The sequence below is a fragment of the Abramis brama genome (assembly GCF_963993115.1).
Source record: "Abramis brama genome assembly, chromosome: 1".
Taxonomy (NCBI): Eukaryota; Metazoa; Chordata; class Actinopteri; order Cypriniformes; family Leuciscidae; genus Abramis; species Abramis brama.
The window spans coordinates 9,968,135-9,995,528 of NC_139963.1; the positions used below are offsets into that span (position 1 = coordinate 9,968,135).

Here is a 27,394-nt window from a genome sequence, read left to right on the forward strand (position 1 = left end):
AAATTAGCGTAGATGCCATTCTTCTTATGATGTAACGTGTACATCAGGATTTATGGGAAGTGTTCCCGGTTACAGCTGACCTAATCTATGTAGTCTAACATTGAATTATAGAAGTCTATAATGCATTATGTGAATGCTAGGTCAAAGAGATGTGTTTTTAATCTAGCTTTGAACTGACAGAGTGTGTCTGCTTCCCGGACAATGTTAGGAAGACTGTTCCAAAGTTTTGGTGCTAAATAGGAAAAGGATCTACCGCCAGCAGTCGATTTTGATATTCTAGGTATTATTAACTGGCCGGAATTTTGAGATCGCAATAGACGTGAAGGACTATAATGCGTTAAGAGCTCGCTCAAGTACTGCGGAGCTAAACCATTTAGTGCTTTGTAAGTAATCAGCAATATTTTAAAATTGATGCGATGTTTAATCAGGGTTGCCAACTCTCACGCATCTGGCGTGACAGTCACGCATTCAGCCTCAATCTCACGCTCTCACGCTTAACAAAGAAATCTCACGCTAATTTAGACATTCTTCTGTGCTGTATTTTTTTTTCACTCACGTGCACTAAATTTCAGAATTACTATAAACAATTCAGGCTCTTAACTACTGGATGGACCACTAGTTATGGCGCAAATTAGTTAAAATCTCCCAGAATCTAGAGCGAGCACGCATGCGAGACAGAGACTGTGCTCCAAACCGATAGCGCGCGCACGCACGGCAGAGAGGGAAAGTCTTACTTCCCCCCCCGTACAATGCTCAAAGTTCAAAGTAAAGGGAGATATTTTCTTTTAAAGAAATAATTTTTTAAGGACTACAACAAACAGCTGGTAGGGGCTACACAACATTCCTCCCGGGTTAGTGACATCACAAACCCTAAAATTTACGATTTACAGATTATCAAGACAGAATATGCTAATCAATGACTAGAAGATAACTACACATAAGCTACATAAATTAATCAACTAACCATTCAGAAATGTTGTCTACATGTTGTCATTTTCTTGAGTCTCTGCATCTTTGTCTGACTCCGGTTTGAACATAAAAGGCTAAAAGTTTTTGAAATTTTCAGGACATAAGCTGTTGTAGCTCCGCCCCCTGTGCCGGGAGCAGCAGCTCATTTGCATTTAAAGGAACAAACGCAAAAACAGTGCATTTATTCTCACCCTCAAAAAGTGACAACTTTAACTCTCCTGTTACCCTCAAATCTACCAACATTTTTACCCAATTTAAACCACCACAATTTGATTTTTTCCCCAAAGGTTTAAGTCAGGTACTTTATGTTTCTTTGTTGACTACCTAAATAGCCCTTTAAATAAAACACCACCAACCCCCCACCCCTTCTTTGCTGCCCTTCTTGACACCAGGCCGTTGTCCAAAAGTCTTGGCCTCGCTGTGTGTGCAGATGCTCTCACACCCACCTGCTGCCAATATTGAGCAGTTCTGCACTGGTGGTGACACGATTCCCTAGCTGATTCCTCAGAAGGAGAAGTTCCTGGTACTTGCTGGACACTCTGGGACATCCTAAAGCCTTCTTCACTGCAACCGAACCTCTATTCTTGAAGCTCTTGATGATCTGGTAAATGGTTCTTTCAGGTGCAAAATTCTTTGCAAAGATGATCCTCCATCTTTCTTTGGAGGAAACCATTGCTAACAGAAGAACACTATGATTGGAAGCACTTCTTCCTTCCTTTTATAGCAATCATGTGCTGATGATATGATTAGTAAAATGATGTTAGCTGGTAATTTGGTGCCAAGGACAAAAACAGTGAAATTTGGGGTTTTGTGATAAAGCTTTTTGAAATGATGTAAAATGTCTCTGATCACTCTGCACAATAATCTAGAAAAATGTGAATCAACATCATAACAACTGAAGCAGTAAAAAAATTTAATTTGGCCACAGCTGTACCGTCATTCAAGTGGGAAGTGTCCGGTCGAACAAGGTGATGTTGTTCAGCTCCCGCAAAAGGTCCACATACTCGTAGGAGATGCCCTGTTGTTGTAGGGCGAGCAGTATGGCATTGATCTCTACGCTGTCGAAGGCCTTATCGTAGTCTAGGTAGGCCAGTACCAAGGGCATTTTGTACTTCCGGCAGCGTTCGAGCATTTGGTTCAGCACATGAATGAGGTCCATTGTGCTGTAGCCAGACCGGAAGCCGGCCTGTTCGGGTGGCTGTTGTTCGTCCAACTGCCTGGCTAGTCGGTTGTACAGCACCTTGGTGAAGACCTTGTACACGGTCGTCAGAAGCCAGATTGGCTGATAATTGCTCAGCTGTTCATGGTCAAACTTCTTGTACAACAGCACTGTCTTGGCCGTCTTCCATTGATCTGGTGTTCTTCTCTGCGCCATGTAGCGGCTGAAACGGCTGACCAATGCTGCCCAAAGCATCGGTCCACCCTCTTTGAGCAGTTTGGCCTTGATTCCGTCCAGCCCTGGCGCCCGACCTTTCTGGATGTTCTGGATCGCATGCCTGACCTCACTGGTCAACACTGACGGGATGGCTGGTATGGCATCGTCCTGCATTTCGGGCGGGTCGACTGGTGTCTTGCTGGCGAACATGTCCGTATAGAACCCCCCAAAAAAAACCAAAAAACTTTGCTAAGAGGTAATTTTCAATTGAGAAAGAGCATAAAGAGAGAGCCCACAAAGCACAAAGAGAAATGGTTTATAAGGCTTCTGTGGAAGCTTTCATACATTTGCTCCTCCCCTATATGATGTTTTCCCCTCCCCCACGGAACAAAATATCAAAGTTCTTGCAAGAATTATGTTTTCCCTTCCCTGGAAATATATAATTGGCACTGGAAATATATAATTTCTTGTGAGAATTATGATTCCCCCCTCCACTATATCGTGTGAACTATCAGTGGTTCTCGCAATACTTCAAGTATGCCTATGGTAATGTCAGGTTAGGGCCCTAAAGCAGAGGGAAGGTTTTTGAAGATCACAACTTATAATGACCTCAATATCATCCAAAATAAATGTGGGATTTGTGCCTAATCACCAATGTGTGAACAACAAAATTAATTTATATGTCTTATATGTTTTATACAGCAAAATGAGTCTGAGTCAAATCGACCCCAAAGTACACCGATGCTACAAAAGTACGTACAGAACATTGAAAACCTATCAGCATGTTAATTTTATGTTTACCCAGTTGTCCCCATTAAATTAGAAAAAGTCTTTAAATATGAAGCAACATTTTATTTTTTAAAGTATGTATTTAGAGACGTTAAACACTGAATGGGGTCAAATCAACCCCAAAGGTAATAGGAGGGTTAACATGCTATATAAAAATATCTGTGGGGTATTTTGAGCTATAACTTCACATACACACTCTGGGGACATCAGAGACTTATTTTAAATCTTGTGAAAAGGGCATTATACCACCCCTTTAAATGAGGGGCTGAATTCGGCGAAATGTAAGTTTATTTAATAACAAATAAAATAAAATTGATGAAGACCATTTATTCACTTTATATATTTGAGACATGTAAAACATCCGTGTTTGCACATCGCCTGTAGGCTACAGAGTTCATTTGCAAAACGTAAATGTAAGAAACTTATACAAGATGATTATGACAATGAGTACTATTACTTAATTGAAGTTATGATTACAAATGCCTTTATTTGAATGTATTTTTATCCGCCGGGATGATAGAATTGATGTCATTATGTGAAGACGTAAGAACTGGTGAACTAGTTCACGGAAAAGAACTGGACTTCCCATCACTATGTTACAACAGCCAAAATAAATATAATGATTAATATAATTTAAGGGTCAAGAGCCCAACTAAATCAAACACTGATCACCACAATGGTGACTTAAACAAATATTTTCTCCTTTGGTGATTCTGCTTGTTATCATCAGGTGTCTTCAATAATGGTCAATCATCACTCAATTAATCACTTAATTATTTCAGTAACTTTAACACTGCTTTAGAGTTCATTTAACACTCATATTTTAACACTTTAACACTCTTGAGTGCAGAGCCAAATAAACTCCCAGAGTTTTTGTTACGTTACTTAAAGAATGAGAGAACTCATAAGAGAACTTGCCAGAATGTTGGTCAAAGTTACACTTTTGAGTCAAAAAGTTCAAAGTTTTAGATTATTAAACTCTCTCTGTCTCTCTGGTATATTTTTGCATATTTCTGGTATATTATCTGACCGGTGTTTGATTATTTTTTTTCTGTTTACCTGCCAGTCACGGTGGCAGAGTTTCACTAAAGTTGCCATGGAAGTCTGCATTTGTGTTTGAACACAGATACAATACCTTGAAATTTGAGTTATCAGTTTTGAATTCAATTTAATTCCTCCCATTGTCTGTTTTTTTCCTCTGAACTTGCTGTGAACAACAAACCATTTGTCATATTCCTTGGTAGGAATATATATTTATTGATTTATAATATTTACCATACTTGGCCCTCATGTCACATAACTTATTTTTTCAACCCTTTTAACCCCACAGCAAAATCATTTAGTGTCCACACAGCAAAGAGTAAAATTGACATTCACTAATAAAAATTATTCTGTGATGAAATAAATGCTACAAAAAAACAAACAAATGTAATTTCAACATGAAAAAGTTAGTTCAGACAAGAATATTTTTTTTTTTTAAAAAGTCAATCCTATATTAGTACTCAAATCAAGCTTGTAGAAATTAAAGCGTAAATATCAATGATATAAAATTAAGTAAAACCTACTCAAATTTTCTAATACTGGTGTTCCCATCATGCACTGGGGCATGAATAATTAATAAGGTTGATTTTTCACTGTTATCCAGCTGAATTTACATCGTTTATCATTGCTTTTGTTGTTAGGTTTGGTAATTTGCCATTTTGTGACATCTGGATTCATTTTCTACTCAAAATGACACATTCATACCAAGCGTGCCGCACAAGCCCTGAAAAGTGAAGCCAAAACGTCTCGATCGCCCCCCGGTGACTGGTCCTAGTATAGGTCATAAGCCCCGTCTCCCGTGTTATTCAACGGGACGTGAAACCAACTAAACAATTTAATTACACTTCAAATATCTTTTTTCCAAAGGTGGTTTCTTTCATTTGCTGTCGTTTTTTATTACGCTGATGTAAGTTCAAGTGTCTGTTTTTAAAATAAGTTTGTTTTTAGTTAGTTACGCGATGCTATAAAAATGGTGGTGTACAGGTTCTCTGAGCGAAGTAGTCACTGAAGCACTAACAAACATTTTTTTGGGGTTCTTCGGAGGACTGAGGAGATTGTATTTACATTAATTTAACAAGCCTCTTGTCGTACTGCAATCAATTTTTTTAAAAAGTGCACTCAGGGAGAGTGCATTCTGCGAGAGTGAGGGCAGAGCGTTGATTTCGCGGCTTTACTTCATGCTCACTACTGCGCAGGTCTGGTCCCGAGATCGCTACTGCGCAGACTGCAATGGGGCAAAGATGTCAGCGCCATATCGGGACACTGGTCGCTTCAGTTCTCACCAATGGAAGAGAGCGAAGGGGCGTCATCCATCTTTTTTTACAGTCTATGATTCATACTCAAAAAACTATCTATCGAATGTTACTGTCATTGTGTATTGTGTACCAAGTATTGAGTTCTCTATGTTCAAATGTTAATTCTATTGTGTAAATACACAATATCTATTGTATTATTTAATTTGTTCAGTGATAGTGTTTCAGTTAAAATTTATTTTATTTATTTGAAAGAACTAGATGTTACTTGATTCTATGTAATGAATTAAATGTAATTCAGTAATGCCCACTAAATGAATTGCTTCAAATAAATGTTAAATGTCAATTAAATTTCAAGTGACTGTTAAGTTCAATATTAAAATAGATTTTACTTGATAATAAAAGGTAAATTGTGCAGAGTAGGAGTAAAATTTACTTAAAATGTGTTAGTGCAAATTGTTACAAAGATTGTATCAAGTAAATCCTACAAGTTTTTTTTTTTCTAAGTGTTGATGCTGTGTTGCAGTGAGATAATTAAGTGAATATGTTAGTGATTGTTGAGCATTAGTGATGAACACCTGCTGTTAACAAGCAGAATCACTGAAGGAAAGAGAAACACACGAACAGAAAAGAGAAGAGATGAGCAGAAATACAATAACTACAACTGACTTCCAGCCATTACACATTATTACACTTATTATTAACCTTTATTTCTGTCATACATCTACAAAAGCTCTTATTGTGGATTAACAGAGGTTTAGATGTTGATGTTTAATTGAAAATGTTTGGTTTGAGGTTACCATTATCTAATGTTTAACAATGTATAAAAAACATTTTTGTGTCAATCTTTTGAAAACATTATTAAAAAGCTAACCCTGAACAAACATTTTATAACGTTATACTGGAAGAATGTTTGTTCATAAGAGAACTTCAAAGTTGCACTTTTGAGTCAAAAAATTAAAAACAAAGTTTTAGATGATTAAACTCTCTCTGTCTCTCTGATATCTTTCTTCCTCAGAATGTCTTCATCTGTCCGATGTTTGTATGTTTTTCTGTTTACCTGCCAGGCACAGTGCCAGAGTTTCACTAAAGCTGCCATGGAAGTCTCTGCATTTGTGTTTGAACACAGACACAATACCTTGAAATTTGAGAGTATCAGTTGAATTCAATTAAATTCATCCCATTGTCTGTTTTTATCCTCCGAACTTGTTGTGAGCAACAAACCTTTTGTCATATTCCATGATAGGAATATATATTTCTTTCTTTAGAATATTTACCTGACCAGGGCTAGTGGAATATGTTTGTATAACTTTAACACAATGCCAATATCGTGACAGCATTGTGAATTTATTATAATGGTGATCTCCCTGAAGCAATGCAGATCCTCTTTCTCTTCCCTGAACCTGAATGACCAAACCACTACATTACATTAAACTGAATTTTAAAAAATGCTGAATATTGAATAACTTATATAAAAAAAAGCTGAAAATTGCTAAAGTTATTAGCAAGTTAAAATTGCATTGAGTTAAAGCAATGTAAAAACATAATTGTCATAACTTATTGTTCATATAATTCTCTACAGTGTTGATCCTAAAGAGATGCTGGGGAACCGGGTGCAAAAGCACTTCCACAAAACATCTTCTGTATGTCCTGAAAACTGAGACATTTCTTGGAGTCCTTCTCAATCGTACCCAGTCAACACTTTGATCTCACAGTGATCTCTCTATATGATCACAATGTGAGTCACCTCAGCTAGAAATGTTATTGGACGTGGACTCCAACATCGCTCAGACGTCAAATTTTGGTTGAAAATGAAAATTGGGTTGACGTCTAAACATTTGTTTGATGTCAGGCTCCAATGTCATTAAACAACTCCACAAACAGCATTACCAGATATTAACAGAGGTTTAGATGTTGATGATTTATTGAAAATAATAGTTTGGTTTGATGCCATCATTATGGTGATCAGTGTTTGCTTTAGTTGGGCAGTTTAACTCTTGATGTCTTAATGTTAAATTTTTTCTGCCTGCTGAAACTCTTTATTATGGCAAGAACAGTAATGATGGGGCCACACCAAAATACATTTAAAATCTTATAAGATTTTCAAAATCTGAGAGACCACAAACATAGGGGACAAAAAATCCTAGATTTAACAGTTTTGCTCCTACAACACACAACACATGAACAGATTTTCGACCAGAGTCCTAACAATTTTAACTTTAGATTTAGTTTGGCTGCTGTAACTGGGTTATAACTGCCAGATTAACAAAGAGAAAAGATGATCTGATGGTGTTGGTTATATTTTAACATAATCATTTTTGACCTGAATCACTGAACTTATTTAGAGCCTAATCTCTGAGTTAGGTTTACTTTATTGATTAAAGCAGCACTGGCCTTGTAGTACAATAATTTTAGCATTTTCAATTAAATTTGCTATGTTATTGCAAAAATGACACACACACACACACACACACATATATATATATATATATATATATATATATATATATATACATTCTTGAATCATTCTTGACTCTTGTCTTGCCTCTCTACAACCTTTAAAATATCTGGCTGTAATTTGGTAACTGCATATGCTGATTCCATCTCCATTTTACCTGATAATGAGCTAATTAGTTAAACTTAAGGAGGTTAATCAATATACAGTGTGATTCAAGAAACTAAGACTTACTCCACTTTTTCAATTGTTTAAAGATTGATATACATTTTTCATTTATATTTTGTGTAAATTCATTTGTTTAAATGTAAAATTGTGACTCAATTTGTGTACACACTTTGATGTAATTAACCTCTGATGCATTGAATCAAAAATCACATTTATATAAAAAAAATAAAAAATACTGAGATTAAATATATTGATACAATGTTACTATATTAGTTAAGTAACTAAACCACCTAGGTCTTGCGGTCCTGAAACTGCAGCCTCCGGTTGTGCAGGAACATACTATTGGAGACAGTGGCCCTGTCCCAAATGGCGCACTTCATGCGGACTTTCGGTCTCGTGGACTTGAATTGCGCGTGCTCGCTGAGTCTACGAGTCCGTAGGCCGTCCCATTCAGCATTTTACCGCTCTGAAGTGTGCTCAGCAGCGCCCCCTTTGTACCCTTGAAGCGGTCTTCCGCGAAGCCCGCATAGAAGCAGGCTCCACGCACTTTAACTACCCAGGAATCCTTGCGAAAGGCCAATCAGACAACAGATGGGAGGAGATTTCACTCACGGATAATTGTTGACATGGCTGAGAAGAAAATATTACGGGTTTTATGACCTAAATGTACATTTTACCAGTTGTTACCTACAGTTTATACAAACATTATGGTCATCGACCAGTGGTTGATGTCTCAAACATAATAATAGCGTGTTTAATAATACGATCGTGTTATGATTCATTAAATAAATAGTACCGAATGTCAGGGCTTTACTGAGTCATATGTAAACATAGTATGAATATTGAAACCTGTAAATTGAAAAAATTATGTTTAAATTATGTTTTAAAATTGTAATCTTAGTTCAAATGGAACATTATGTAGCCTATTATTATGTACAACTGTAAACATCATTTAAATAAGCATGATATATCTATTGTTTAATGCCCAGGTGATATGCACAATATCAAAATATAGAACTGTAAAATTAGGATGTGTAGTTGACATGCAAATAAGACATCGGAGCGCAAAAATGTGATTTCTCCTGTCCAACAACAACCAGGCAGTTATTTCTGGAGTGCCGATCGAGTCTGTCCCAAAAATACCTCTCAATGCGCCCTCGTGGACTCGCGCCAAGGGCCCTATAGGTCTGCACTACATGACGTCACCAAAGTGTGGACTCTGAGGAAGTCCACAAGTCCGGAGTGTGCCATTTGGGACAGGGCCAGTGTGAGATGCAGGCGCTGCTGAACTCCTCCAGACCGAGAGGGGGCGCTGATGCGTCGTGTTCAGACTCAGCCTGTTCTCACAGAAGAAGACATGGCGTCACGACTCTTCATAAACAGTGTCAGGTGAAGAAGATATGGACAATTTGAGCTGATTTCGACTCAGACATGTTTTTCGGTAAGATCATAATGCTGCTGTTTTTACATGTGTGTCTTTATCGCTCCCAGTGACTGTCACTCATCATTCGTGTGAATTACTGGAGGCATTTACCAACTGCATTAACAGTCAACTCCCCCTTACATGCTCCACTTTAGCTCATTTCTGCCTGTTGAACCTCTAATACTCTTTAAATATTAATACGCCACACCAGCATGAATCATTTTATTCCTTTGTATTAATTTAGGAGTAATAAACAAGCGGCAGAAATGATCCATGAGCTGAACTGAATCGACATTTGATGTAATTTGACAGGTTGTTTATTTATTTATTTTTTCGTCAAAACACATTCATCTGACATTAGACTTGCTGTCATTATTATACAATATTTATACCTATATTTACATATTGAAATATATTTTTATAATACATTTTACATGTATACATTAGTGTAACATTTATATTAGTATCTATTTTTAAGGGCTGGGCAACGAGTTTGTGTTTACATAATATTATGTGTGTGTACTGTGTATAATTATTTTGTATGTATAAATACACACACACATGCATGTATGTATTTAAGAAAGTTTTGTTATTTATATATAAGATATTTATATTTATTAGGGGCGTAACGATACCCTCATGTCACGATTCGATACATATCACGATACTGAACTCACAATACGATATTATTGCGATACTATATCGCAATAATATCGAAATATTTCTTAAATATATACATGCATATGTGTATGTTTATATAAACAGAATAAACACAAAATAATTATACAAAGTACGTGTACACACATATATTACGTAAACACAAACTTTTATTTCGGATGTGATTAATCTTTTGCCCAGCCCTACTATTTTTATCAAAAATTGTTGCATTGACAAAATGAATGAATGAACAAGATTTTAGATTAAAATGTATCCTTTTTAACTTTTTACAATATTTCAATAGCTTTTTGGCAGTTCCTATGCTGAAACTAAGAACAAATATTCCATGTATCCTCTCAATTGATATGAAGTCATTAAACTACATGCACATTTATTAGAAGGTCTGTAATAGTTGTATATGATGCTTGAATCACGTCGCTCTCTCTCCGCTGTTCTCTCAGCCTGACTGATTGTTGAGATGGAGATAATGGCAGTGAACCTGCCGTCCAGCTCCAGTCTTCCCCCGTCTCCGTGTGCCGAGGACTCGGGCTTCCCGCTGGCCTCTCTGGACAGCGAAGACTATGTGTTTGTGGAGGCTCGGCATCCCAACAAGGTGCTGGAGGGCTTGAACAGCTTACGGCTCAACAAGGCCTTCTGTGACGTGACTCTGTGCTGCGGAGGACAGGAGTTCCCCTGCCACCGCATCGTTCTGGCCTCCTTCAGCTCGTACTTCCAGGTAATACACATCAGTCAAGCTGAGCGCCTGGTCGGACTAGCTATTAGCTGACCGAAATAAATAGTCAGATCAGTCAAGCTGCCTGTTGACCGAAATAGTAGACAACTTTAGCAAATATTTTCAGAAATTTCAGCAATTTGCCTAAAATTTCACACATTTAACATGTTTAACATGTAATTCTGTGAATTTCCCCCCAAAATTAGCACAGAAAATTAGCCTGGCTAACGTCAGACCTCTTCTCATTGAGACGTGGTCTGGGAACCACGTTCATTTTCTCGTATTTGAGGCGTGGTTTACGAATGCCCAGACTCGTTTATTGGGCGCTACGAATGTCTATCAAATGCGCCTGTACGTAGCTCATAGCCAATCGTTTCAATTATACCAGATGACATATGTAGAGCGACAGAAATTTGATGAGAAAGAAGATGAAATAAACTTGCGTTCTAAACTACTTAGAACACTATCTAAGGCTGCATCGAAAGGTAACTTCACGTCTGATGCCATGTTGGATCCATAGATATAAACAAACTGCTTCGGTGTGTCGCATAGACGTCGTCATCGTCTTGCTGCTCCCTCCCCGTTCTGTGATTGGTTCCCTTTTTGAGGGGAAAATCTGGTCCATGGTATCCAGGCTGCCTAGCAGCATGAATAAAATCGCGCTGCACTCAAGGCAGCAGGGGGAAACCCAGGCTAACAGAAAATGCTCAAAAAAAACCTATCTGCAATTGAAATTTCTTTAAAAATTTAATTAACAAACTTTTTGTTCAAACCCTGAGACATTAAAGTGCCCAAAACACCGTTTTATCGGTGGATGTAAGTGAAAATTATGTATTAGTGCAAAAGCTGTGTGGAAATGTAACAACAATACAAGTGGCCGTTTACACACTACACCATTTTCAACTACAAACAGAAACTTTTTATGCATTTTGGCCGTTCATTTACATGACAACAGCGCTTTGTCGGCCTGAAAACGCCAACTTTTCAAAACGGGTTTCAAAGTGCACGTTTTTGAAACCAATACCTTTATCGTCTCCGTTTAATCTACAAAAACGTGAATTTGTGAGAATGGTGACGTCATGTTCATGTGCATTACATGTTCAGTCTATAGGCACGTAGTGTTTCTTTACAAAGTTTCTTTACAAAGCTTTTAATCGTATTCACGGATACATGTGAATGCAGATTGTGTTGACAACTTTGCCATCTGTGCACAAAACTTTTAAGAAATGCAAAGGGAAAATTTTTCTGTTTTTAGTACATTGTTGTCCTGTAAACATACTCTAAAAACTATTGTTTTTGCTGTATCTCTGCTACTTGCGGTGATGATTTCAAACCAAATAAATATTACAATGCATATTTAATATAATAATATGTTTGGCAAAGATGTGCTTGAAGTGCTTGAATTTGGAAATGTGAAATTTAAGTCCTGGAAAACCCTTGACATATTTATTAAAAGGTACCTGAAAAGTGTATGACTTATTGCAAGACAATATATGCGAAATTAGTGTTTAATTTTATTGAAACAATCTTTTCATGCAAAATTAACATTGCAGCCCGTCTTATATAGATACAGAGCCATTTCGCATGGCTATGAGCATAATATTGCTCATATAAATATCATACAACTTTCAATTTTCATGTCAATCATATATTCATGGGAGAAAAAAAAGCGATATCTTTGTCATATTATCCTTTCAAAGGTTAAAGTCACCACAGTCATTGTATGTGCTGTACACTTTTTTTTTTTGTACCATTTTGTTTTATTAGTTTTATTTTTATTTATCTGTTCACCTTTTTTAGAAGTTGAAAGATAATAAAGATATTGTTTGATTGAGGTGAGATCTCTGGTTGTAGTCCTTGAATAGTCCTGGAATTAGTTTTTACAGTATCCGTACGAACCCTGAAATAATAACCATGTGGTCGGAAACCAAAAGAGAAAGTATTCATATTAATGAATGTAAGTCTGGCGTCAGTGCAGAAACATTATTGAACATTTGAGTTAAAAGCAGGAAACAGTACAACTACATTAACTTCAGTACAACAATACTGTTGTGAATGGATGGATGAAGCCCCTGCTGAAAGCTTACAGCTGTGGGGTGTTCTGGTGTGAATGTGTAGAAAACAGTGATGAATACTGAAGTGTGTGTGACCAATCCCTGTGTTGTGTTGTCGGCACAGGCCATGTTCTCCACCGACCTGATGGAGTCGCGTCAGGAGCGCGTGGCCATCAACGGGGTGGAGCCGCAGATGATCGGGATGCTGGTGAACTACGCCTACACGGCGGAGGTGGTGATCTCCAAGGCTAACGTGCAGGCGCTGCTAGCGGCCGCTAACCTGCTGGACGTGCTAGCGGTGCGCGAGGCCTGCTGCCGCTTCATGGAGCGCCAGATGGACGAGATCAACTGCGTGGGCATCCACTGCTTCGCCGAGGCGCACTCGTGCCGGGAGCTGGAGCGACGCAGCATGGAGTACATCCAGCAGCACTTCAGCAGCGTCTGCCAACAGGTCAGGCTTCACAAACTCACACTTCCTGAAGCCATGCTCACGTTACCACAGCAGAGCCATGCCAGCAGCACTCATTACCTTTCACATTAAAGGGATAGTTCACCCAAAAATTAAAATTAGTCCATGATTTACTCACCCTCAAGTCATCCTAGGTGTATATGACATTCTTCTTTCAGACGAACACAATCAGAGTTATATTAAAAAAATGTCCTGGCTCTTCCAAGCTTTATAATGGTAGTGAATGGCTGTTTCTGTTTTGAAGTCCATACAAGTGCATCTATCCATCATAAAAGTGCATCTATCCATGATAAAAGTGCATCTATCCATCATAAAAGTGCATCTATCCATCATAAAAGTGCATCTATCCATGATAAAAGTCCATCTATCATCATAAAAGTGCATCTACCCATGATAAAAGTGCATCTACCCATGATAAAAGTGCATCTATCCATCATAAAAGTCCATCTATCATCATAAAAGTGCATCTATCATCATAAAAGTGCATCTATCATCATAAAAGTGCATCTATCCATCATAAAAGTGCATCTATCCATGATAAAAGTGCATCTATCCATCATAAAAGTCCATCTATCCATCATAAAAGTCCATCTATCCATCATAAAAGTCCATCTATCCATGATAAAAGTGCATCTCTCCATCATAAAAGTGCATCTCTCCATGATAAAAGTGCATCTATACATCATAAAAGTGCATCTATACATCATAAAAGTGTATCTATCCATCATAAAAGTGCATCTATCCATCATAAAAGTGCATCTATCATCATAAAAGTGTATGTAAAGTAATGATCAGCTTTAGTAACAAAGTAACAATAAACAAGTGTTTAACCAAATATCTCTGAGTAAAATAATATTGCGGGGAGAGTAAAGGAGCAGAAGATGCAAGAGCCTGAGCGATGGATGAACTTTGCCAGCATTTATACATATGTTCAGATCAGAGGAGGAACGGGCACATCAATCATATCAATATCCTTTCCAAGAATCAGCTCCGGCCTCTGGGTATTAGGCCTACATTCTGCAAGCGTAGCGAAACATTGTGGTTTTAACACTGTAAGCAGAAAGAGTCCATGTCCATGTCTGGACTTTATGCTAATAAACCTTCATAATAAGTAAAAACACAAACTCATGTCACATTTGATATTAAACCGGATACCACACACACATCTCAACTTTTAGAGAAGTGGCAGCAGAGTTTAGACATGTACATGTCGAGGTGAACTAAAGGTCTGGTCTGAATATAACTTATGAATACGAGTATATGAACTATGAGTGTGTGATATCAATATATACCAGAGATAAAAAGAACATTTGTAAATGGATTGATGCAAAAACAATATGTTTGAAAGGATTATATATATATACAGTATTTATATATTCATAGAAATAACCATAAAAGAATAATCATACATTTTTATTTTATATTATATTATTGTTATGATATTCATGCAATTTTAAAATAAATTCAATACATAGAATAAAAAAAAAACAGGACCTCGTTACAGGGAAAGGGTTACAATATTATGACAAATTGTTGGTTATTGCCGTTTATATTGTAATAATTATTAATATCAAATAACTAAATGCGAAAGAAACCAAGAACCTTTTGTGTATTCATCTAAACGCTTCTGATTGGATTCTGATCATTGCGTTCATACGCTCAGATAGGTGTGTGATTGGGCCAAAAACACGAACAAATGTGTAATTCAGACACATTTGATTAATTTTCACTTTAATCGCACCTGTTGTCGTCTTGCTGTAATTCTGTAGGGGTTTTGACCTTATATAAAAGATCAATCTTCTGCGTTTTCTCCCAAAATCAAGCTCTTATCCTGTGTTCTCTACTCATTTAGCACAGATTTCAGATGATGTTTCACTCTTCTACTGTATAGACAGCCAAGTTTTAGTAAAGCCAACCTTTCCGTTGGTGAATTACCTCTTTAATGGCTAAATGTGGCAGAAATGACATCACTAAATGCACATTTATCACTGTATCCTTTAATATAAGTATTTGTATGATCTGTGTAAGTTGTCTTATCTTATCATTGCAAGTGAAAATAGAACCTAGAATGTGATGAATACTGAAGTTTGCAGTATTAGAAAGATGGGACATGATTTTCAGCCTTGACTCTCTTAATTGTTAAATCATGAGGAATATCTGTTATTAATATTTTTAGATAAGAGTTATATATTATACTATGGATATATACCTTCAATCTCTCCGTCTCACCCTACAGGAGGAGTTTCTGTCTCTGTGTGCCGATAAACTGACAGAGATCATTTCCAGTGACCATCTGAATGTGCCAAAAGAGGAGACGGTGTTTGAGGCGGCCATCGTCTGGCTGGAGAAGAGCTCCTCGCGCAGACAGAGCTTCGAGAAGGTCCGTCATTAGCCTTATTAATATCCCCCGACCAGTGCTAGTTCTCCATGGGCTTTTAGTAATGCCATAACACTCACGGGGCAGTAACAATAGACTCTGAGGATGCTAAAATTATTTGGACACTCAGGATATGATGTCACACTCTGCGACATCTTATTTAAAACATAAATTCAGCATAAAATAATAATGCAACTCGACTTCCCTACCATACTACAGGCAATCAGATGGTCTCATAACATAGTTGATGTTTAAAGGGATAGTTCACTCAACAGTTTTGTCATTATTTACTCAGCCACATGTTATTCCAAACCCATTAAATACAGATGAAGATATTTTTAATGAAACCTGAGATTTAAAAGTCCATTCCACTACAACATTGAAAAAGTTCATAAAAACATCATAAAAGTTATCAGGCAAACACACTGCAAAAAAAAAGCTTACTTGGTATTTGTGTCTTGTTTCCAGTCCAAATATCTAAAAAAAATCTTAAATCAAGATGCTTTTACTTCAGTAGTAAAATGCAATAAGATATTATGTCTTGTTTTCTGGGGAAATAAATACAAATTAAGTGAGTTTTTGCTTAAAGCAAGCTAAATTATCTGCCAATGGGGTGAGAACGATTATTTTTCTCACCCCATTGGCAGATAATTTTGCTTGTTTTAAGCTAAAACTCACTTCATTTTGATTAATTCCCCAGAAAACAAGACTTAATATCTTATGGCATTTTACTACTGAAGTAAATGCATCTTGATTTAAGATTTTTTAAATATTTGGACTAGAAACAAGACAAAAATACTAAGTAAGAAAAGCGTTTTTGCAGTGTACGTTTGAGCTTCCGTTTACCATATTTTATGTGCTTCAATGTACGTGCGTTGATCAATGTTTAAATGTGAATAAAATCTTATGGTGTCTTTTCAGAAGACTCGGATTAAACCGCTCGACTCATGGATTACTTCTGTGATGTGTTTATAACTTTTCAAACTGTGAAAGTTTTGAGGGAATGGACTTCCAGTGGAATGGGGAAAATGTCTAAATGTCATGTTATTATTTCAGCGAATTACACCCTTAAAAATACAGTTCTTTATCGGCATCTGTGGAACCTTTCCATTCCACAATAGATTTTTATAACGGAATGAAAGTTCTATAGATTGTAACAATGTTCTTCACAATTTAAATAATATAAAAAAGGTTATTTTATGAACTTGTCACTGAAAGGTTCTTTCATTTTTTTCTTTTCTTTTAAGAGTGTGGGATTAAAAGTTGTTCATAAAGGAAATAACCTGGTTGGACACTTTTTTGAGATGCGTCCAGGGTAGCTGGGGGTTTGTGTATCATGATCTCAGCTGATGTCTGGGATTACCTGCCTTTGTGTGTTTGATGAACTAAGCCTGTGAAAGCCAGGTCACATGCTCTTTACAGGCTATGATTATGAAGAGAACTGTGTGAGAAACGCAAAACTAGCCCTGATTGGATGGGATCGGATTGCTGTGTTTGCATATTGTTGCTATGCAGTTATTTAAAGACTAGACCGAGGAAAGCTCATTGCATATCCCATGGGAATGAGTGCAATTCTGAATGCACAGGAATGATTTTAGGTTGCAATTAGTGGCGTTTGGTTAATCATAATGGGGTCATAAAATAATTGTTTACCCAAAAATGAAAATTCTGTCATCATTTACTCACCAAACCCATCCAACTTTCGTTAATCTTTGAAACACAAATTAAGATATTTTTAATGAATCCTGAGAGATTTCTGTCCCTCCATTGAAAGTCCATTCCACCAAAACTTTGGCACTTCAAAAAGTTCATAAAGACATTGTAAAAGTAATTGTTTGGTTTAATCTTAGTGTTCTGAAGATACACGATTACTATATATAATGAACAGATTTAACTCAATTCATTAATTTTATTCATTTATAATCATTGATCAGTCTGTACATACATGAGATATGGTAATCAGAAGTTCAGACGTGCTTGTTTGATGCGTTTTAATCAGATTTTGTGCATGATAGTCTGATCAAATGACGAGCTAAAAGATAAAATGGATGCTGAAATGGCTTCATCACACAAGACATGGTAAATGAGATCAAGCGCATTGCATTATGGGATACAGTAGTCCATTTATGATATGGTGGATGGTATCACATGTAGTGATGCACCGAAATAAAACTGTTTTTACTGAAACACACAAACCGAAAATAAAAGTTTTCATTTAGCTGAAAAACTAAAATAAAGTTTATTTGGTGACACTTTACAGGAAGGTTCATTAGTTAACGTATTAAATAACATGAACTAATCATGAGCAATACATTTGTTACTGTATTTGTTAATCTTTGTTAAAGGGGTCATATAATGTCATTTTTGTACAAGCTAATATGATTCTATAGGGTCTAAATTAAAAGTTTGTAATATACTTTAATTAAAAATTCTCATTAGTATTGTAAGAAAACACTCATTTTACCTGGTCAAAAACAGCTCTGTTTTCAGCACGCCGTTTCAGTGCATGTGTCTTTAAATGATAATGAGCTTTGCTCACCCCGCCCCTCTGTTCTGTGCGTACACCGTTTGTAACACAATAAACATAACGCATCGTTCATTGTAAACGTGGGATTATGAATTATATTGAGAACGTCGTACATAGAAAACATGCCATAATGTACCCTGAGTGTAAAAATAGCCACATTCATCCTGAAGCGTGCAAGCTATTTGCAAAGATTAATATAAAGATTAATATAAAGGTCAATAAAACGTTACACTCACTTCTTCTTCTGTAGGTTCAGCAGGAACACGAATAGTTGGTACTGATCCTTTTTTCTGGAGCAGCTTCTTAGCAAAAACAGCTTCATACTGACCCTCGTTTGTAAAGCAGTCTCGAGTCTGGTGAAATGATTCGCGCAAACATGACAGCATTGACGTTGATCGTGGGGAATATTCCCTTCGAAAACAAACTCAGCCACTGCGTCTTCAGCTGTGCGGATTTAGAAACATCATCAATATGACTGCTGTGTTCGTTATTACACCCAAGAACAGAACACCACAATCATTAGACGCCATTCTACTCAGCACTCCAGCTATCAACAATGAACGCGCGTCGGCACGTGCTATGATTGACAGCTCGCTCACGAGGGCGGGTCTGTGTTTGAAACACTGCTGTCAATCACCCATCGTGGGAGGGGAGTCGATATTGTGACGTCACAATATCGAACAGCTTGATTTGAGGCAGGAGGAAACATATAAGAAGATTAAAAAAAAACACTGGATGGATTTTTATCATTTTATGATGGTTGTGTACAGGCACTGCCAACACACATTTCAGTACAATCAACTTGTAAAAGTGCATGAACCATTATATGACCCCTTTAATGTTACAGCTGTTCATTGTTAGTTCATGTCCGTTCACAGTGCATAAACTGTTAACAAGATTTTAATAATGTATAGTACATGTTGAAATTAACGTTAACAAAGATCAATAAATGCTGTATAAGTGCAGTTCATGCTAACTAATGTTGTTAAATAATGATCCATATTGTAAAGTGTTACCGTTTGTTTAATAATCAATTCATGAACAACATTATAATGTAACGAGGAGGATATTTTAAGCTCTGGAACTTGCGGGATGATTTAACGGCACTAAAGGATATAAATGTCAGAAGATCGAGGCTAATGTGATTTCTCATGTCAAGACCCATTGAATGGCTTTCCTGAGGTAAATGTAGCATCACATGACATATTGTTTACAAGCTGTTTTATTGATGATTTCTGCAGTTGAAGCAAAAACCGAAAGGACCAAAAGTCCTGTGAATCCCTGAACCCGTGTGATTGTGAGTGTGTTCTGCAGGTTCTCGAGCACATCCGGCTGCCTCTCATCAGTCCGTACTACATTCATGACGTGGTGGAGACTCTGGATGTGGTGAAGGAGTCGCTGAAGTGCCAGAAGCTGATCTCTGAAGCCAAGGACTATCTGCTGCTGCAGGACCGCAGAGGAGAGCTGTACGGGCCCCGGGCTCGGCCCCGACGCGCTACAGGTGAACCCTGACTGTCCTGCAATAACACCTTCTGTGTGCGGGATCACCACACTTACACACGCTACGTTTACATGCAACCAAATGATCCGGTAGTAGCATTAGCTCAATCTGAAATCATTTATCATTGTAGCCAATCACAGACATATCCGATGAGTGTGTGAACACAATGGCCAATCAGAGGTGTTTACGCGCTCAAAGCGTCACATTTTTAAAATTTCAGTACTGATTGGTACCGAAGTCTGTACTTTTTGACAATTCTAGTAGTTAATGAATGTTACTCAGTGCTTATTTGAGTAAATGTAACTATGTCACCTTAAAATAAAGTGTAACCATATTTTGTCATTGTAATTAGCTTGAGCTAAATTTACTGAATGCAGTTTGTGCCTCAATTGACGAGTGAGTGATTGGAGTCCATTTTCCACATTTTACAATGATAGTAAAGTCATTGAAACTCTGGAATAACACACATGGAAGAGTATGGCAATGATGTAATGTCCAAAGAAATTACCCGAGGTAATCCTGTGATGCTTTGATCTGGAACAAAGGGCTGATGTGTGTGTGTGTGTGTGTGTGTGTGTCAGGCACAGCTGAGGTGATTGTGACAGTAGGAGGAGAGGATGATAAGGTTGTTCTGCGCAGCGTGGAGAGTTTCGACCCGCTCACCAGCCAGTGGAAGAGTCTGGCCTGCCTGCCCTTCGCCGTCAGCAAACACGGCCTCGTCGTCTCTGGTGAGTAGCAGTGGAGAAAGATCAGGCATCGGGATTCTCTCTACAACCATTCTGGGGCGATTCTGAGCTTAGCTTTTAACTGCAGATGCATGAAGTTAAAGGGATAGTTTACCCAAAAATGAAAATTTGCCCATGATTTACTCTCCCTCGAGTCATCCTAGGTGTATATGACATTCTGCTTTCAGACGAATATAATCAGAGTTATATTAAAAGTTATATTAGCTTTAGAATGGCAGTGAATTGCTGTTTCTGTGTTGAAGTCCATAAAAGTGTATCTATCCATCATAAAAGTGCATCTATCCATCATAAAAGTGCATCTATCCATCATAAAAGTGCATCTATCCATCATAAAAGTGCATCTATCCATCATAAAAGTGCATCATCTATCATAAAAGTGCATCTATTCATCATAAAAGTGCTCCACACTGCTCCGGGGGGTTAATAAAGGCCTTCTGAAGAAAACAGAAGAAAACCCTAGTGTGTGTGTGTGTGTGTGTTTCCAGGCTCCATGCTGTATCTGGCTGGCGGTGAGTTTCCAGACGGCTCGGCCAGTCGAGAGATGTGGCGCTACGACCCGTGTTTCGACTCCTGGTTAGAGATGGCACCCATGAACGTGGCTCGATCAGAACTGGGTAACACACACCAAATCTATACAAACTTACACAAAAGTTCATCCCTTCAGCTCCAGAAGTCCTGAACGTGCAATGGAACGACACTGATGTTTACAACGAGTCAAAGTTTCACATGTTTAATCTGGTGCTCTTCGTGTGGCGGGCAAAAATGACCCAATTTTTTATTTTATTTTTCATTGAAAGTAATGTAGTATATTTTAGATCGATAATGTTTTTTATTGAATATTTAGTATTTTTAGGCGATTTTATGGTACTTTTATGGTATATTTACGCTGTATTTATTCACGTTTTGAGCATAGACCTGAAAATAAAATATCCAGCTTAAACTGTCGTACATCTTGAATGCTCTTTTCAAAGACCACACTTGGCAGATTATTGCTGAAGTGAAAAAAGTTTTAAAAAATGGCCGCAGTACCAGACGCTTCCACTAGAGGAAGTTCGTCTCTCATTCATTTCCAATGCGCTCATTTTTGATCGCGAGGAGCACAAGTGTGACTATTTAACCTTTTTGAATCATGTCCATGATTTTTTTGTGTTTTCAAGTAGCAAGTGCCAAAACCTTTATCAAGTTTCGTACCATTCCAATAAAGTAAAAAAACAAAAACGTACATTTTTCAGTCAAAAATGACCGAAGAGCACCAGAGGGTTAAAAACGGTTTATGCTTCCAGTATCTGATCGTCTGTGTTGATAAATGCACTCCTTCCATAGCAATTCTCTGTGTTTTTGATTGCTAGATGTATTTGTTTACACCTGCAAAGATCATGGTAGCGTCGCCATTTTTATTTATTTTTATATCAGGCAACTAAATGCTTTCATGATCTGAAGTTGGTGGAATCCAGTAGAAATATCCCACATCCAACTTTGAATAGAACACAGCAATATATATATATATATATACATATACCCTCTTGCTTGAGAAACTGAAGTAACCCAGTGTTGTTCTGGCAGGGCTGGTGATGTTGGACGGGTACGTGTTCGCTGTGGGCGGCTGGGAGGGCCGTTCTCGCCTGGACTCGGTCGAGTGTTATAATCCTCACACCAACACATGGCAGTTCATGGAGTCGGTGAAAATGGCGGTCACCAGTCCGGCTGTGGTGGCGCTGGATGGGTTACTCTATGTGACAGGTAGCAGGTTTCCTCCAACACACGCTCCAGGCACTGGCGTAGTAGAGGGAACATGTGATTCCTGAGTAAAACACAACTGAACGCACAGCATGCGGACTGAAAATAATATAAAAATAGACAATAAATGTCTTAAAAGGCGTCACTGACAATCAAACCGTTTCAGAAGTGTGAGAAAAATGTGAGTTTAAATTAAAAGCAGTAGTTCAATTCTGAATTAAAATTCCCTGATAATTCACTCACGCCCATGTTATCCAAGATATTCATGTATCTTTTAGTCGAAAAGAAATGAATGTTTTTTGAGGGAAACATTCCCGGATTTTTCTCCATTTAGTGACTTCAATGGGGTCCAAATGTCAGTTTCAGTGCAGCTTCAAAGTCGCGACACGATCCCAGCCGAGGAATAAGAGTCTTATCTAGACAAACCATCGGACATTTCCCTGGAAAATTCCTGGAATGTTTTCCTCAAAAACCTTAATTTCTTTTGGACATCTTGGATGACGTGGGAGTGAGTAAACGGGTGCTGTTATTTGTGAAGGCCAGAATAACTAATACTAAAATGTGGTCTACATAACTCAAGCCGTTTATGACCTTATGCTAGGGTTTGCACTGCTAATTCATGCTAGGCGATACGTTTACAGAGTTTCAGTGTCAGTACTACATTAAACTACTATTATATAATGTTGAATATAATGTATAATAATGCAATGTGGGAATATGTGTGGGTCCTGATAATGCCAAATCTCTTGTAACCAGTAAAAATGGCCAACATTATTATAAATATATCTAGTCAGTGACAGAGATCAAGCATATTCATCTAAAATAATTCAGTGTTTTCATCTTCAGAATCATGAATATTGTTATTCTGGTGTCTCTATTGTCTGTGCTTTGGGTTTCCACCATCAAGTCCAAGCCTATTCATTTACACACAATATATTACCAAATTTAGCATTTTAATCATCAGTACATTTTTTGTTAATCTCTTATCATAAGTCTTGTAGTATCGCAATAATATTGTATCGTGAGTTCAGTATCGTGATGTGAACCGAATCGTGACATGAGGGTATCGTTACACCCCTGTTGATAACGCTTCCCTTCTGAAATCACACAGGAGGAGCTGTTTTAGAAGACGGCGACGGCACAGACTTGGCGCAGGTGTACAACCCTAAAACCTGTGTGTGGGCCGAGGTGGCGCGCATGCAGATCGCCCGCTCGGGGTCGGCCGCCTGCATCCTGAAGGGCAAGATCTACGTCATCGGTGAATATGGAGACCTTGAGTTCCCATCAGTCAGTGTCACGAGCTTCGTCCTGTACACTGCAAACAACGCTTTTCTTACTGTACTTACAGTCCAGATATCAAACATTTCTTAAGTCAAGAGGCATTTACTAAAGTAGTCAAATTACATAATATAGGTGATCCTGGACCACAAACCCAGTCTCGAGTCGCACGGGTATATTTGTGGCAACAGCCAACAATACATTGTATGGGTCAAAATTATCCATTTTTCTTTAATGCCAAAAATCATGAGGATATTAAGTAAAGATCATGTTCCATGAAGATATTTAGTAAATTTCCCACCACAAATATATAAAACGTGTATTTTTGTGAGTGAATGCAGCACAATCGCCAACATTAATGGACAACTTTAAAGGAGATTTTCTCAATGTTTAGATTTGTTTGCATCTTCAGATTCCAGATTATTCCAGATTGCCAAATATTATCCTAACTAACCATACATCAGTGGAAAGCTTATTTATTCAGCTTTCATGTGATGTATAATCTCAATTTCGAAAAATTGACCCATGTGACTGGTTTTGTGGTCCAGGGTCACATATTATGTCTTGTTTTCTGGGGAAATAAATAAAAATTGAGTGAGTTTTTGCTTAAAACTGGCAAGCACAAGCACATTTATCAGCCAATGGGGTGAGGAAAATAATCTTGTTTCTGTTTAAATTAAGTTTATTTTTCTGACCCCATTGGCAGGTAATTTTTTATTTTTTTTTTAGCATCAATTTTGATTAATTCCCCCGTAAAACAGGACATATCTTATGTTATTTTACTCATCTAGCAAATGCATTTTGATTTAAGAATTTTTAGATATTTGAACTGGAAACGAGACAAAAATCCTCAGTAAGAAAAGCATTTGTTGCAGTGTGTCTCACAGATGTTCCTCTGTTAGGCGGCTGGCACGCGTCCACCGAGAACACGGATAAGGTCGAGTGCTACGACCCCAAGACCAACCAGTGGACCATGTGCGCGCCCATGAAGGAGAGGCGCTACCGGCCCGGCGTGGCCGTGGTGGACGGCAAGATTTACGTTCTGGGAGGAGAGGAGGGATGGGACAGGTGAGAGATTTTCCCACCACATTTGGCAATGATTTCAGACCCATATGTCTCTGTTTATTTATTTCTTTTTATTTTATTCGATTTGTAAGGCGAAGACCTGCGACTGAAAATAGTCTTTAAAAGAAACCCCACTACTTCAGGTCCACGTTTTCCCATTACAGACTTATTTTTAATATTGAGCGTCAAACAGATATCCGATCAGTTCTCCAGATATTTAAAGGGATAGTTCAGCCAAAAATGAAATTTCTGCCATTATTTACTCGCCCTCATGTCGTTCCAAACCCGTTAGACAATCTTCGTAACACAAATGAAGATATATTCGATGAAATCCGAGAGGTTTCGGACCCTCCATAGACTGGATTGTAATCACAACTTTCAAGGCCCAGAAAGGTAGGAAAGACATCCTTAAAATAGTCCATGTGACTCCAGTGGTTCAACCATAATGTTATGAAGCGATGAGAATACTTTTTGTGTGCAAAAAAAACAAAACAAAAATACAGACTTTATTAAAGAATTTAATTAAATTTAAATGGGGAAATGATTTGCCCTCTTGTGAAATTCCCAACCGTGGCGATTCCTATTGAAATGACTGGATTTTGCTCGTGAATATTTGCCAAACAAAATGTGAGTACAGTAGGGGCCCTCGAAGTTCACTTTCTCCAACCCTGATCACACACACACACACCTGAACAAGCCAATCACGGGGTCAGGGTCAGTAGAAAGCTATTAGCTTATCCAGTACAGCGCGGTGCGTTGTCAATTAAAAAACAAAATGACGGAAAAATGCTGACGAAAACCCTCTCAGTTGGTGGCAAAAAATCGTTATATACATGTAGATGTGTAATGAGTGGAAGTGGATTGTTTCTGAATGGCAGTTTGCTATCTTGTGTTCACGTAGTAACGTACATTACGCGTCTGTTGAAGTGTTTTCTCAGGTCACTGATGCACTTACACAGTTTTATGCACTATTGTAGCCTTATTTTCCTTGCATGCACATTAAGGATATTACAGTGAATATAAATATAACTTTAAGAACAATTATTTAAAAAATGAATGCACTTTAAAAAGTGAATGTCATTTCATTTCAATAAAGGATGCAATGTTACTTTGATTTGGTTTATATTTGCCTATTGCGCCCTCTTGTGGCCATAGGAGACAATACAGTCCTTTTCCCCTGTAACATTAAATATTGCCGAATTTTTCTAATATTGAAGAAAGAAATAAGAAATTTGAATTTAGCTTTTCAGCCATTTTGACAACCTTTCTGACCCCCACCCCCCCCACACACACACACACTCACAGGTATCACGACACTATCGAGCGGTACTGCGAGGACTCGGACAGCTGGGAGCTCGTGGGAGAGATGCCCACCAGCCGAAGCTGGCTCAGCTGTGTGTCCCTGCGGCTCCTGAAGGACACACACACACACACCCGTCCCGGGACGGCCCTGGAGACCGAGTTCCCCGTGGACTGAGAGCAACGGGGCCGCACCTGCAGCAGAACCGGCCCGGGACCGAAGGAGCGAACGCATCCGTGACCGTTTCCCTGGGCTGTGGGAACGGAGAAGGCCTGACCCGAGCACTGGAAGGTCTTCAGAAAACACTCATGTCATACGCTACAGTCTCCAGTGCGACCCAGAGCGAGGCTGGACGACGGATCGATGGATATCTGTGGTGATTTTAAGTGTGTTTGTGTGTGTGTGCGCCACATCTCAGAGTCTCCACAGTATCAGTTCAGTGTGATGTTCAAGTGTCGTGCACTGAGCGCCTCATGATTGTGACTTGTAATCAAGTACTGATTTGTTTTCTAATGAAGTATTGTGTTGTAAATGTTTTGTACTTTTTTTGTATGGTGATTTTTGTTGTTGTTGCTGTATTTATTATTAGATGTTTTTTGTCGTACCGAGAGCTTTATGGAGTAACTAGCACAGATACACTGAAACATGTTCATCAGAACCGTGAATAGTCTGCGTATTGTGCACAGTATGTGATTTATTTCTGTGTGTATAGCCAGATTACCTACTACTTTTGCCAAAATCTGCAGGATACAACAACTGAGCATGTTGAGCTGGGTACTGTATCCCACAATGGACCGTGTAACATGATTGTCCACTGTATGATGAATGAACCTGAATTACAGCTTACATTTTTACCATCTTTTCTCTTCTCATTATTTGTTTGGGTTTCTGGAAGTTAAGTGGGCTGATATGTATAATTCATAAACCTGTTATTGGCTGTTAAGTTTCAAGTTTTGAAAAATACAACAACAAACAGTAATATTGTTAAATATTATAACAATTGAATTTATAATTATATATTAGGCGTGTAACGGTTCACAACATTCACGGTTCGGTTCAATACGATACAGTGGTGACACGGTTCGGTATGTTTTCGATACAGCAAAAAGAAAAAAATTCCCTTTATTTTTTTAAGTTTTTTTTTTAAATTAAAACTAACATCATAAAGTATGATCTTTTTTTACTTTGAACAATGATGAAGCTATACTTGACCCATCTTCTTAGCAGCATATAAAACAAAAACCGCTCCTTATAAATAAATGAAATGTATTATTGTAGTAGCCTAGCCTAGTTATAAACAAAGGTTTATTTTATTTTAGTTTTATTTTAAGTTTGCAAGACTCCAGGTTAACATTTGAGGGCAGCATTTTTATTCATAATGTTGAAATAATTCACAAGCAAAACGATTAAAAAATAAATATTTGAGAGTGGAAATTAATGTCTTTTTTATTTTTAAATAAGTGTTTTTTTGTTTTTT

At 37.8% G+C, this 27,394-nt stretch overlaps 1 protein-coding gene across 2 annotated transcripts; it reads left to right on the top strand.

Annotated features, from left to right (window-relative positions):
* The first annotated feature begins 9,378 nt into the window (after positions 1 to 9,378).
* On the top strand, positions 9,379 to 26,776 carry LOC311091895 (kelch-like protein 24). 2 transcript variants are annotated; one of them, XM_084128031.1, is made up of 12 exons: positions 9,396 to 9,491; positions 9,718 to 9,785; positions 10,592 to 10,866; positions 13,042 to 13,368; positions 15,623 to 15,766; positions 19,605 to 19,791; positions 20,373 to 20,519; positions 21,023 to 21,151; positions 22,101 to 22,277; positions 23,386 to 23,532; positions 24,455 to 24,620; positions 25,923 to 26,776. In XM_084128031.1, exons 3-12 carry the CDS (start codon positions 10,609 to 10,611, stop codon positions 26,092 to 26,094), a joined length of 1,854 nt encoding a protein of 617 aa, XP_083984157.1. In that variant the 5' UTR covers positions 9,396 to 9,491; positions 9,718 to 9,785; positions 10,592 to 10,608; the 3' UTR covers positions 26,095 to 26,776. The 2 variants fall into 2 exon arrangements, with proteins under 2 accessions (XP_083984156.1, XP_083984157.1); XM_084128030.1 differs by lacking the exon at positions 9,718 to 9,785 and having other exon boundaries at positions 9,379 to 9,491.
* Positions 26,777 to 27,394: the final 618 nt, after the last annotated feature.